Source organism: Alosa sapidissima, chromosome 15 (genome assembly GCF_018492685.1).
Source record: "Alosa sapidissima isolate fAloSap1 chromosome 15, fAloSap1.pri, whole genome shotgun sequence".
NCBI lineage: Eukaryota > Metazoa > Chordata > Actinopteri > Clupeiformes > Clupeidae > Alosa > Alosa sapidissima.
In genome coordinates, this window is record NC_055971.1 from 14,699,567 (window position 1) to 14,714,807 (window position 15,241).

General features: G+C 41.9%; 1 protein-coding gene across 1 annotated transcript in view; it reads right to left on the reverse strand.

Moving 5' to 3' along the window:
* gbe1b (glucan (1,4-alpha-), branching enzyme 1b) overlaps positions 1 to 13,513 on the reverse strand; it is a 99,163-nt gene extending 85,650 nt beyond the window's left edge. Inside the window, exon 1 of the mRNA XM_042063702.1 lies at positions 13,008 to 13,513. Within this exon, the coding sequence (XP_041919636.1) occupies positions 13,008 to 13,105 (98 nt within the window). The 5' untranslated portion in view covers positions 13,106 to 13,513. The remainder of the gene's footprint in view (positions 1 to 13,007) is intronic.
* Positions 13,514 to 15,241: the final 1,728 nt, after the last annotated feature.

The following is a 15,241-nucleotide window of genomic DNA, read 5'->3' on the forward strand; positions in this document are numbered from 1 at the left end:
CATAACCAGACGAAGACCAGTGAGAGAGAGAGAGAGAGACAGATATACAGAGAGAGAGAGAGAGAGAAACTGTCTGAATAAAAAGACGCACAAAAAACAGAAATATGATGGTTATACAGAGAACAGAGCTGAGAGAGAGAGAGTGAGAGAATAAAAAACATACACAGAACAAAAAAGAAAGACAGCTGGAAGAGAAGACTTGAGAATTCGTACAACAATGAGAGATAGAGATATGTAGAGACAGATGGACAGAAGTACACCAATGAAAGACAGAGATAGGTAGAGACAGATGGACAGAAGTCCAAGGGTGTACAAAAACATGTGGACAGACAGACAAACTGACTACTATATAAAAAGATAGCTTAATAAAGAATGGAGACAGGTAGAGATGTAGTGTGTGTGTGTGTGTGTGTGTGTGTGTGTGTGTGTGTGTGTGTGTGAGAGAGAGGGGGGGGCATCAGCGAGAGGGTGAGAGAGTGAAAGAGCGAGAGAGAGAGAGAATAAAGAAAGTGTCCACATATGTGTTCCCAAGGCTTGCACTAGGATCTGAGGGGGTCCATAATAGAGCATTCATTCATAAAGATTCAGGTGAGGTCCAGCAGGGAGGCTGGGGGCTGTGGCGTCAGTAAAAGATAGATGAGCAGCAACGGAGAAGCAGAGGAGGCCTCTCCACTGCAGACTATGCTAGGGTGGCGGGGGGTGGGTCAGGGTCTGTCATGTAAACCCAAAATACAAATAAAAAAATAATTAAAATCCTGAACTCAAATTTCATTATGAAACATGCAAAAACAAACACATTGACTGCACTTTAACATCAGTGGAACACAGAGGTCACCTCAGCAGCACCTATTTTATTACGTGGAGTCATCCTCCTGTTTAAAGAAGGATGAGACCAAAGTGTTAGTCTGTACAGGTTTGCTGTTAGTTATGTGTGAAATAAAAACTCCTTCCTATACACTGCAAAACACTTTGTTTGCATCATGTTCAAATGTAGTAATCCAGGGGTATTTCCCTACCCATTCCTCCCGGTACCTGCAGAGACGTTTTTGCTTTTTAGCTACGTGTTCGTCGGGCCCCGGAGCTTCCATTTCAACAATGCATGAATGAATGAATGAATGAATGAATGAATGAAAAATGAATGAATAAAAAAAAAACTACGTAGACTACTGCTGCAGCCGATGGGAGATGGCTCCACTTGAATGTTTGTGGGCCAATATGCTTAGTTAAAGGTTACTCCTACAGCAAATAAACAAGTTCAAATAGGAATTCATGTGTGCTTCTTCTCTGTTTGTCTGTTAAATAATACATGAAGGCCTTTAATAAAACATTTCATCGTAGGGTGTAATTTGTAAAATACAACCCCAACCCCGGCGTCCAACTTTAAACTTTAGAATTGTATCAATAGAGGATTAAACAAAAAACCCATGTGAAAGTTTGAGACTATTGTCCGGTGCTAATGCGGCAGTGAGGATGCCGTCTGCCAGGCTGTAATTCACAGCGATACAGGGAGGGGCTCCCCAGAGCCTCCAGCAGCTGCCCTCCAACACCCTCACTGCCCACCACAGCGCCGACCCCCCCCCCCCCCCCCCCCCCTCTCACTTCACTGGAGCGGACCTTTCAGCTGGCTCCTGCTGCTCTCCGACTAGCAAGGGGGTGCAGAGAAGAAGAAAAAACTAAAGAAAAAAAAAACATCAAGCTGCTTTGCAATTTATCTCACTTAGGCTCTCTTTGCCAGCTGGAGTATAGATCAGATTCAACACCAACCCCCCCGCACCACCCCCCACCCCTCTGCCCACTACTTCCCACTACCCCACATGCCCTCTCTCTCTCTAGTGCTACCCCTGCCATGCCCCGTGCCATTTTCCATCTACTGCCTATCTACCCCATCAACGCTGCACCCTACCCGGACCCTCCAGGAGGGGTGCCAACATTCAGGGAACCGGCTGAATTAAGGGGCGTCATGCTGAACAGAGGTTGGCCACTTCCCGGCCCGCACTGAAAATGCCCTCGGGCCAATCATGATGGGCTCAAATAGTAGATGGATTTCGCAGCGGCAGTACTTTCCCACCTCCACGCCAAAGTCGTTGGAGCTGGGGGGTTTTTGTGGCGAGTCATGCAAACGGCGCCGGACCATCACTTCCTTCGCCTGACAGGACATCCACAGAGGGGAGTCCACTCCACACACACACACACACACACACACTCTCTCCCTGCCGCCCTTTCTTCCCCCTTTCAATAGAGGGGTTTAAGAGAGGATGAGCAGCAGGAATACATTTAAGGCAAGCGGAGCCCTCCGAGGGCCTGGGTGCTGGGGCAGGTGATTAGAACAAACGAGCCGAGGTGGAGTGGGAGAAACGGAAGCCAGCGGTGCCATCCTCCAAAATACCACTGCACCCCCCCCCCCCCCCCCCCGTCTGGCGACTGCACTCCGCACACTGCCAGGCACCGGAGCTCTCGGACCATACATAATCAGACAAACAAAGGGAAGAGATGAGCGTATCTGAATCAGAGGCCTCAAGGTGACCTCGGCCAGAGTCCACTGATATCTAGCCATGGTCATTCTAGCACCCTTAGACCCTAAGGAGAAATCAAATGCTTTGGGAATGCGAGCGTATATTAATGATAATACGGAAAGACTGAGGAAGCAATTAAAGACCATCTCTGGGTTATCTCTGCCCTTCCCCTTCAGAGTGTGAGCTCTGCTGGAATGCCAAACACTCCTTGCTCTAGAAGAAACCCTTAATTTAAGACTCCGAATTTTAAACTGAACTTCTTAATTAACATATTCTGCATATTTGTGACCGTAAGCTTTGTGAAAGCATTATCAAACAGCAAACATCTGAACAGCACAAATGCTGAGTGTTAATCAGCATCTAATTGCATCAGTTAATGAAGACAATTAGACAGATGGATGGTCCTGCAAACAACTACACGCAGACCTTTGAGCAAACAGCATGGGGATTAGGCCTTGAACAGCATGTCCTGGATTTGATGGCTAATACAGACCTATTCATCAAATGCATTCTCATCTCTGCTGAGATAATAGAGAGGGGCAAGTCATGCTGGTCCACATCTGATTGTTAAACGGGCCATGCATCAATTCAGGAGACATCAGCTTTGGCCAGATACATGACGACCTGGCACATACTTTTGCTGTGGGCCAGGGTTCCAATCTCTGGCATGTTTTTTAAAAAAGAGCGAGACATTGTGCTTCTCCACAACACCTGCTCAAGGCACCCAAGTCGACTGTGTGTTCAGATTTAATTAGGTGCTAACCTGCTCATTCAAGTCTCTCCATCAAGCAACTTACAAACGGCTTATATTGTGATGAAAAGGTAGCGGATTCATTTGAGGACAATAATTAAATTTCGGCAGCCAGCGAGCTTGGAAGAATACATTATTAAACGGGGCATTTTCATCTCATAAACCATCAGGCTTTAAAGAATAAATAGAAAGTGTGTGCGCTCAGCCATCTGTTCGCAATTCCGAGCTGCCTTCTCATTTAATGGAACAAAAAAATCGTTGTGACACAATCTTTAAAACAATACAAAAGAGTCAGAGGAGACAAAAGACAAAAAGACAGAAAAAACACACTTGCTCAATATTGATGCACAGGAGACTCAAAAAAAAGTCTGCTTGAAAAACCTCCAAAAAGTAGTCAAATTTATACTTTTTTTTCCATTCTTGCATGCATGCAACTCTGCCAAAAAGTTTTTGGGAGGAGAGTGGGAGATAACCCCATGGTGATTCTCTCTGAGGGGCTCAGATGGTAGGCGTTTAGCGGGAGCACGCGTTTGTCAAGCGCAGGTGTTGGGGAGCCGAGATGACTGACTGAAACAGCTGGAGCAGCTCTCTGATCCCCGTTCCAGGAGAATAGAACAAGGACGGGCGCGACATCACCGGGATGCCTAAACAGAAAACCTAGAGGCAGAGAGACCTTGGACGAGAGCGTCGGGCCCACTTTTCAGTGCAGATGTTTTGTGCTTGTTTTGCAACACTGCGATTACTAATGCAACAAACAAACAAATGCATAAATAAGCAAACAAAATTAAACTAGAGGGACGCTAAGGAGAATGCATTGAGAATCTCTCAGACAAATGTTCTTTGGACACACTCCTTTTCACTGTACTACATTTTTAATGAAGCCATTCATCAGTACACAACCTCAAATAGTTACAGTATGTATTCATCATGCACGGCCCGCCATGGCAGACACTGCTAAAAGCCAGTATGCATACCCGCAGACTGCACATTAACTGACTTGCCGTATGCACAGGCAAATAGCCAACAAGATGCACTTGCCAGGCACTGACAAATGCTGAAGGAGGGGGGAATAAAAAGGAAAAAAGAAAGCTTTGCTCCAGCTGGGCACTTTGACGGTGGAGCCGCAATTGCGTTCTGAACTCTTGCTTCATGAAGCAGCGGAGGAGAACTCATGACAACACCGATCGCTATGGGGTCCAAGAGTTCGTCTTTTGATTAGCCGTCTGCGTGCCTGCTCGGCGTCGCGCTGTGCTACCCCTCGACCAAAAGCCCCCAGCAGGATTCCGAGGCACCCCCACCCTCTTTCTCTCCCTCCCTCTCTCTCTCTCCTTCTCCGTCTGTCTCTCCGCCGCTCATACTTGCGGAACGAGAGCGCTTTTGCTTGTGCTTGCGCTCGGAGGGGAAGTCGCCTGCACGCTGCGTCTGATCAAGAAATAACTCTGCCTCGCAGCGGTGCGCCCGTATGTAAAATAATTTATGGCTGCCTCTCGTCGGCCAGACAGGTGTCTGCGACACGTCTGCGACTGGGAGAGGTGCGCATTCGGCGGCGCCCGGGGTGAGCAAGCTGTGCCAGAGATGAAGCGAGCCTCACTCACGACACCTTCAGCAGGGCCCTGCTCACCTCTCTCTCACACACACAGACACAGACATACACACTCACTCACACGCACACAAACACACACACACACACACACATGTCCGCAAAGCAGTACTAAGCAGTCAGCCAAACACCCCCGGCTTAGATGGACACACAAACACACACACAGACTGGCCTGTACATTAAAATACACATGATATGCCAAACCTCCGTCTTTCAGCTATCAGTTATCCACATGCATGGTCACCATAGTACACACACAATACATTAACAAACCACATTCACGCAATCAAAATGTAAACATTCGACAAAGCCACTCTAATAAACACACAACCTACAAACACAACATCTCTCTACAAATCAGCTGTGAGATACATTTATATTATCAACATATAATACATATCTGTAAACCTCATATACTCCCATGAACTCTCATATCTCCAAAATATAACATGACAATTCTCAGATCATGTAGGCCTATTATTATCAGTAACCTCAATGTAAGAACAGGGTTGATCTTTCCTAATATAAAACGGAACCTTCTGGCGATGCAGAACAGGCTGGGAACACAAATTAGATAACAAGAGCATCTTGGCTTGCCACACATGATGCTTAAAATAAGTATTATGACCTCACTGACTTGAATCCATTTCCAATGGGCCAGAGGATCTACTGTACTGACCAGTCTCCAAGCAAAAGGTCAAAGAAAGTCAGACATTGAAGAATATGTAGAATAATTTTAATAATTAAAAGCACATAAAAACAACCCTTTTTAACTCACTTTTATAAACATTTAATTATATTTTTTTATAATAAAGGCATTATTGAAAATAAATAACTAAATGTTTAGTTACACTCATTATAGCCCCAATAAGTCTACATTGACTTTGACTTTTAAAACCCTTAATTTAAAACCTCATTTGAAAACCACTGAAAAAAATATTGGGAGGAAAGTTCAGTCCATTTCATCAGTTGAAGACTAACCTCACACAATCATTTGTAGAAATTAATCCCTTGTTAACTTGACACTGAACCAAGTCACATTCTCAGTTAGCATGGAGAAAGTTTACTTAATGACTATTCTTGTTGCCTCCAAAGATTAAAACATAGATGTCATAGCAACATCGTGACCATCGTTTTTCTTAGAATAGGATCTAAGAATTGCCAGCTTCACCTGCCCCAGTAAAAAAAGGCTATTATATAGTCGTGCCCCACCTGTCTATACCCATAACTAAGCACAAATAAAGTTTTTGAAAACACAAACCCCAACCTCAAAAACACTACTTCAAACCACAAGCACTTGTTTCCCTCACCATCAGATGAAATGCTATATAATGCTAACTCTATAATAAAAGATTTAGACAATAGCAAATATAACCGCAAGCGGTGATTGTTGGGGTCCAAGCAAAATGGCAAGAAGTGCCCTTTAGCAGAATGAAGGTGGGGGCTGTAATTGCCCCCTATTGACCGAATTGTACGGAATTTGGTGTGCATCCAGAAGATGTAGTATTAATTCTGTGTACCAAGTTTGAAAAGGATTGGACCTTTACAAGATACAATATAGGTAATAGAATAGGCCACATCCCAAAAGTGGATTGATGCGTAACTTTCAGACGAAGCGACGAATCAAAAATAAAAAGGCAACCTGTTCAGCTTGGACTGAAGATGATGTGTACCGAATTTCGTAGGAATTGGATCAATGGTCCAGGAGGAGATAGATTAGTCTCATTTTGGAAAATGGTGTGAAAATGTGGATGATGGAAATGGGTGTGGCTGGGTTTATTGGATGCAGGGGATCTAAAGGAACAAATGAAAAGAATGTCAAAAATTCCATACGATTCCAGAGATGTGAGTAAAAATGTAAATTTGCTTATTATAGTGCCCCCTATGGACGGAATTTGGTCATTTCTTGAGATCATGCACTGATTTGGGACATAAGGTGAACATTTGGTGTCTGTACCTATTACGGTTATGGCTGCAGATACGGTTTTGCTGCAGAAACATAATTTCATGAAAAGGTTTAAAAATCATAACAAATGTTTCAAAGGTCTTTACAGGTGGTAACTAAAAGAAATAATTCCAATCACTGTTTGCAACAAGTTGTTGAACTTGGAGTAACATGTAGTGTTGGGAGGGCCACAAGGTCGCCAAAGGTCATACCTCCAAACACCCTTGAGACCTCGTCAAATTCTAATTAATTGCCCCTATGGAAATGAAGCATTTATATGGTGCCCCAGGACATTTCATTGATTTTCTGCATTAAATTGTATTGTATGCAAGGTCCAATGACTTTTGACTCCAGACCTAGTTCACCTTGACTATTACCTCTGTTTGGTTGTATTCATGACAATGACAAGTATTCGAATAAAAAAAAAAGTAATTTAATGATTTTTACTTGAGTTCCTGGTATAGGCACATTGGATCAAATTGTTTAGCAGAAAATCATGCTTTTACTGTAGCTAAAAAAAGGTTTACCTGTGCCAACAGTTCATCTGTGATGTAACTCAGACAAAACCATGTACTGTAGCACATTTTAGGAACTATATTTGTCAGGGAGAAAGTAGGAGTATGCTTTGTAGGAGTACAGTACCATTTACAGAGCATAGGTCAGCTCTCGAAACAGCACTGCTTGGCCTCCAGCTAGTTGGGACATTCTTGTTGAAATTTTGATTTTGACATTACAGTCGCTTGCATTGCAATCAGTTAGGTCAGGGTATAGGGTTTCATTCTCCTAGCAAAGCAAAGCCAGAGAGATCTTCTATGGGATTTACTACAACCCCAAATCAGAAAAAGTTGGGACGTTGTGTAAAATGCAAATAAAAACAGAATGTAATAATCTGCAAATCTCTTAACCTCATATTTAGTTGCAAAAAGTAAACCTATGTGTACAAATGATGAAACAATGTAATTTTAATGCTTCTTAACATGAAATTGTGAAGTATTTGGGGAGTTCATCATCTACAGGACATAATATAATTAAAACATTCAGAGAATCCAGAATCCTGAGCTTGCTTAAAATGGACTGAGGCAATGTAGAAAAAGGTCCTGTGGTTAGACCAATCAAAATATGACATTCTTTTTGGAAATCATGGACTCATCTGGGCTAAAGAGGAGAGGGATTATCCAAGTATCCAACCTATCCAACTTGTTTAGTGCTCAGTTCGAAACCCAACATCCATGACGGTGTGGAGGTGCTTTAGTGCCTACAGCATGGGTATCTTGCACATCTAGCAAAGCACAATCAATTCTGAATGATGTATACAGGTTTTGACCAACATATACTGCTATCCAGGTAATATCTTTTCAAGGGAAGACCTTGAATACTTCAGAAAAACTGCCAAAATTAATTCTGCACATATTTAAACAGCATATATCCATAGAGGAATAGTCCAGGTACTAAAATGGCCTGTCTGCAGTCCAGATTTGTCAAAATAGGTGCATAATAGAATGACAAACATGACTCTAAGAATACCCCATACTGTTGAGCAACTGAAATCGGGAAGTAGTGGGACAACATTTTATTCTCAAAACTCTAGCAACTGGTCTCCTCAGTTCCTAAACATTTACAGAATTTTGTTGAAAGAAGAGGTGACGCAGCATAGTGGTAAACATTCCCTGTCCCAACTTTTTTTGAAACATGTTGCTTGCATCAAATTCAAAAAGAACATATATTTTCCATGAAATAGACCAAATTTCCATTTTCAACATTCGATATGTTGTCTATGTCCTTTTTGTGGCTAAATATGGGTTCACAAGACTTGTATATTATCACATTCTGTTATTTATTTGCGTCCCAACCTTTTCTGATTTGGGGTTGTACTTTGAGTTACAGTAGCCAAGTTTGTTACCTAGAATGCCCCCAGAAGTATGTTTTGTAGTGGTACAGTATGCCTGTTATGATACTATCTACAGAGCACAGGTCTGGATTGAGATAAGGATTGTGTTTGGTATCTTGGTTTGAGATAACAGGTGCCGTTTCCAAACATTACAGTGAGTATGCATTGGTTAATGAAATAATTTAATAAGAATAGAATAATAAGAATAACTTATAGAGTATTTATAAGCTATTTACATCTTAGTGCCCCGAGACCCATATATACACTGCCACTAGACAAGTGTACTGCACTTGTGATGCACTATACTCCCACTGACTTACTATTGTGAGACACAGGCTGTGCGCTCATCGTGACTTGTGCTGCTGATTCTGTGTGATATCATTTCTCTTCCCCCAACCCAACCCTATCCCCACCCCATCTCCACACACACACGCACACACACACACACAGACTCTCTCTCTCTCTCTCTCTCTGTGTCTCTCTCTCACACACACACACACACACACACACATACACACACACACACGCACTCTCTCTCACACACACACACACACACACACACACACACACACACACACACACACACACCTGTTTCACAAAAAGTGCAATTTGGTCTGCTTTCCTCAAAATAGTTAGCCTGGTGAAACTCCAAACATCAACACCCTCACCCTCAGCCTACCTGGTAACAAAACAGAATCCATTAATTCTAAATTCTAAACTCTTGCACGTATGCTCACTTGCACCTCACAAACACCCGTCTTTATTTCGTTACCAAACTGTGCTAAATTCAGAGAGACAACAAGTTCAAAGCTAAAAGTACAATCAATAATACCCACAACACCAAGCACGGGGTTGAGGTGAGGTAAAACTTCTGATCCAGGCAAATGTAACCCTGGGATTTAGTTCTGGGGGTTTAACACTTTCAAAGAACCTGAGGGAGGCTCTCTCTCGCATCACTAGGACAGTCATTTCAAACACTTCCATAATGGAACATTGTATCATTGGTGTAGCACCTGTGAGTAACAAAGCAAGGCTTGCAATCTTACCAAACCATTTACAGTATGCTGTGAATATTTGTATCCGTGATATACAGTCATATTCTCAATGTAGGCCTTTTTCATCATGTGAGTATTCTTTGTGAGCTGTTGAAATTTCCAACTAAGCACACTTGGGGTATAATGAGCTGTAATATGTCACTGAGCTTTAAATTAGAAGTAGATTCAGTAATGCTCACTTGAAATTACATCATAGAGGCAAGACAGACATCCTCCTTTCGAGAAATCAATACACATAATCAGAATTCAAATTTCAGCTGCAAGCTCAGCCAAACTGAATCCTTCCTTTGAGGCATGCTCAGTCAGAGGAAACAAGATGAATATATTTCTGATGAGGTCACCTGTGATTTCTGATCAGCTGTACCTAAATAAGGATGACTTTACTTCCTCCTACAACAGCCAAAGCAACACAAGTGGCGCAGATGATTTGCCACGTTTCACACGGACCCTTCTTCTGCTACACGCCGAATTACAAAGCTCACATATTCTTCAACATCAGGATAGAAAATCAACATTCATGAGTGATTCGAAGGAAATGGAGAACTCATCACATTAATGAGAAATCATCACATTAAACAATTACTGCATTTGTTATGCAAACAATATTCTGTCCATCTTCATGTATGAAATGATGAAAAAGCATGATAAGTATGTTATCATGTTATCCTCCAGCTTGCAAATGACCTGAAAGTAGTTTTTAGTGAAATGTAACATGGGGACACATTAGATGGTCTACTTCTGTGAGGTGGACTCCCTGGCCTGATGCCAGAGGTAAATGATTACCGTCTGTCCCTGAGCAACTCTCAAGACCTCACATACCCTCTGCTATTTTAATCTATTTACTACAGCGTGAGGTCGTGGACCAGCTCACTCGGGAGGGAGGTCAAAAAAAGAGCCAGTTCACCACAATAGACCCCAGCACCAACTGGGATCACCTCATTCCCGCTAAACCGGCAGCTCTTTTACACAAACAGCACAAAAAAACAGCATGTGCACACACACGCGCCGCACACACACACACACACACACACACACACACACACACACACACACACACACACACACACACACACACACACACAGACACACACACACACAGACACATACACACACCTCCTGGCCTCTACCTTTCAAAAGCCCAAGTTCCCAGGAAAATGAAACTGTATGGGATGAAAGTAATATCTTGTGAGTCTTTCATGCTGAGTTCCATTATTCAAATAAAATAGAGGGGGGAAAAAATAAAATCTTGCTTGAATGGATTCAGTCCGAATTAGCCCCGCATCCCGGGAGTATTTAAATAGTCTAGAAACCTGGGATTTACCATTTTCAGATGTTATTACTTCTGCTGGAGTAAAAGAGCTGTGCAATTTGTAACATGATACACAGGGGGAGGCTCTTAATGGATGCATTTCACGTACATTCAAATATTACACCGAACGATAGCATGATGTTACATATGTGCCATAAAAGGGATTATTCATCAAAGACTAGGGTTTAAACGTGAAAATCATGAAGGTCACATGATTTTGGTCTACTTGCTCTGTTGCTGACAGTTGGATGGGATGTGGTGCAATGCTGGCTTCCTCTAGCCACTAGGCCTACATGATATCTGTAACAGAATAAGGCCGGTGACCATGCACTTGGCGTGTGGGAACAGAATGGCTTTTTTTCTTGCCAAATGTCATGGCGCAAGTAGCAGATGCCATGCATAGTGAACATACTTAGGAGTTCTCACAGGCCATTTAAGACATTTTGATCTGAAAATTACTGTTAGCTACCAACTACCAAAAAGGCATGACAAAACCTTGCGAACTTCACCAACAGATCTGTTGACCAGGCGCTGACCAGGCACTGATAAAAGCTTGCTTGTATGCTGAGTGGTCTTAAAATAGTTGGCAATGTTGGGCTGTGAGAGCTTTTCTTACATTACAAAGGGAAGTTTCATCCAGCTAGGAGCAGAGAATAGTGCATTCCCTGGATGGCCACTGAGAACTTTATCTTTCCTTCACATGACTATGGAAAGGAATTTGAAGATGAAGTCCTACTGTAGCTTATAAGAGCATAGGCCCTACTATGAAAAAGTGCTTGCTTAACTGGGTGCTTTTTGCAATTAAAATGGGCAGCATAAAGGAAATGTGGTATACAGGCCTATAAAGTAGGCTAAGTGGGCTTGCACAATGTAGGCCTACAAAGAAATAGACTCACACCTAAATGAGGCTATGAACAGTAAAGAATAAATATTGACAATTAGTCTGATTCACTCCCACTCAAACCTTCATAGCCGATTTTGTAAACTAGAATACACTGACAGCTTTGAAGAATACACTTATGAATTCTCACAGGAAGATGTTGTTTGCATAATTCTGGTAGTTAAAAACTTAAAGCATTCTGGCAAAGTGACTGCAATTCAAAAGTAGCCTTTGCCTGCACAGTATACATGCATAATAACCTACCCTGCACTTTCTTGTCTGACATTCGATTAGAGCAAAGGCTACAATAATGACTTTACTTGGGTGATCATGCCAGCAACAGCTACAATGTATTTGACCATGCTAAATATAGCAATGTTCCTAATGTCAGGCTATTCGAGTCGCGCGCTGGACGCTGAGGGGCGTCACTTACTCAACTGTCAAACAATAGGATAGGTAGGCTAGTGTGTGTCAAAATGCACGCGCTCACCGCAAAACTGGTTCAGGAAATAGGCTAAGCAGAATATGCTATCTGCGTATTTTTTCACTGCATTTTAGATAGATGTTGTTTTTAACATTGGACGCCAAACATTCGGGCACTATGGATAGATGGCCAGGAAACAAATTGTTGCAACGTTGTTCCCTTAAAATTGAGGTGTTGGGACAGAAATAGAACATTGGCATTTCTCGATGTGGAGCATTAGACTACATTATGACCAAAGTCAGGGCATTAACTGCAGATGTTGTGGTGTTCAGTGATGTTTTATTCATTCGCCGGGGAGTCTGTTCTTTAGACAGACTCAATTGATGCTAAGTAGCTACCCACCGACTGACAGAAGACAGGCAATAGCCTACCGGGTTTGCTAGCTTCAGTTGCAAGTCAGCGCGACTTGCTTTATTAGCCAGCACAGTCTCCTACACAATCTGTCAGATGTTAAAATATGATGTGTATTGTACATGGAGACGTGCGTCACTCAGTGACAGTGTTCACATTGAAGACATGGGGCGTAGACTAGTCTATTGTGTAAGCGATGGCAGACTTTTTGCATCGGAAAGCGTAAATTACCTCCTCTTGAAGTCCTTTTCGTATGGTTTGAGGTAGGGGTCCATTTGGAGAAGGTTGTTGAACTCGGGAATTGAAACATTATCCTCAGCATCAGCCATGTTCGAATCAGTCCAGAGCAATCGACTACCGATGCTCACAGGCGCCAGAGAGTAAATATATGTCCACTTCTATGTGCATGCAGATGTTCTGCGATTCATGTGAGGACGGGGGCGAATCAGGGACACTTTATCTTGCTCTGCCCATCAAAGTAGCGGACGTGCCATTCGGATTTTTTTGTGACGGTAGACATGACTCTGAATATCTCTTTAAGGTGACTGCGGAAGCGTTTGGTGGAAGGAGGGATCCTAGAATCATAAATCATTCTGCATGAGAAATGTTGAAGACCGATGCTGTAGCACATGTCAGGAGTTCCTTTAAAATAGTGAAACTGCTTATGATAAAAGCCTATGAAATATAGAATTGACGTTTTTTATACATCACTAGGCCTATTAAGCATATTTAAAATATAAGTAGGCCTATGTCAGTGGAGGTTAGCTTTTTGTGTATGGTCGCAGCCTAATGAAAATTATATAGCCTACTTATAAGGCAGAACGGGCATTTTGAAGTTAGGCTATAGGCTACAAAGCCTGTCTTATTGACACTGGCAATTAAAGTCTCTATATCCGAGAGGGTGCATCTGCTCCATAAAGGCTAAGCCCCCACTTTCCCTATGATACACTGAGGTCTGGCATAATCTACCCCAGTGGTTTTCAAAGTGGGTGCCGGGGGCCTCAGCAAGTTGGAAGGAAAAATAAAAGCAACAAATAAATACATTTGAAAAATGTAAAATATACCTATTACTATGAGGGTTGTTATACAATGCCATTATAATAATTTGTCGCATATCTAAACATTATATTTTCTACGATAATGACTGGGAATAATAGTAGAATGATAGCTCTCATAGCAGAAAGCCCCAAATGCAATTTTTACACACTGTATGCTCCATCGCAAAGTGCTTGCGGCTAAAATAATTATTAGGATTAGCTTAATGTATTTTTAAATTTGCTGTAGTATTGTCGATGGGTTTAATAACACATCAAGGGGGTCCTTGGGAACCTAGTGGTATTTGGGGGGCCTTGTCGTGGAAAAGTTTGGGAACCCCTGATCTACCCCTCTGAGAATTCTCCCCATATGTTCCCAGTTTGAGCAGAGCAGGAAACTTTCTGGCGCATTGAACACGAGGTGCATCCTAAATGCAATATAGGCTACCTCCAAGAACAGGTCGTTCCAACAGGACAAAATACAGTATGACCCAACGTAAATATTTCAATGTGTATATTCCAATGTTGTTATTGCCATCTGTTTAAAGTTTCCTCTTTAGGCCTAATTGTGATGTGAGATTAATTTAATGAAACATAGAGACAATACTGTAGTCACAGTACACATGCCTAACAAGTGTATTACAATATCCCTTTTATTAGGATTGCATGGATAACCAACTACTTGTTTGTATCTCTGTCAGCACAGACAAAGATATAACCTATGTTATTTTGTGCTGTCACATTCACATTGCATTCACATTCTTATATAGCCTATTCTGCTTTCTAGAATTTTGTTTCTAGCACTTGTCAAACCTTTAATTGTGTTCTCAAAAGCTTTAAAATATTAACTAATACAACCTCTGCTTTTAGTTATATGTATGAAATGGTAAACAGAAGCCTGAAAAGCCTTTAACCTTGTGTTTTCTTTTCTGTTGGCTTATTCAGTATTTGATATGTTGTGTGCTTTAGTGGTAGTCTCACAGGGTAACAGCTGTTTAAAAGCATTGACTGAGATAATGTTCTTTGATCCCAAAATTTGGCAAAGGATCAAATCAAACTGATACAGCATTGATTTAAGCACTGTCCAAAGTCAAAACAAGGTTTTGAAATAGTTTACCTTATTCATGAGATACACCTACTTTTATAGCCTACCACTGTAAAGCAATTTCCCACAAATGTAGAAAACCTCAGGTCTTTATGATATTGTAAAAATAAATGTAATGGAGTGCATGCTATTGTGATTAATGTGTTATTTTTTTAATTAGTAATTTGTTAGTTTGTCTTTCATGTCCTGCCTTATTGCTGAGTAGGCTACACTCTGTTTTCGTACTCCCCAAATATGATCGGATGAGAATATCCATAAATATTTCACAAATACACACCTCAGGGGAGTCTGAAGGCTTGAGGTTGAACTGGTGTATCTGATAAGCC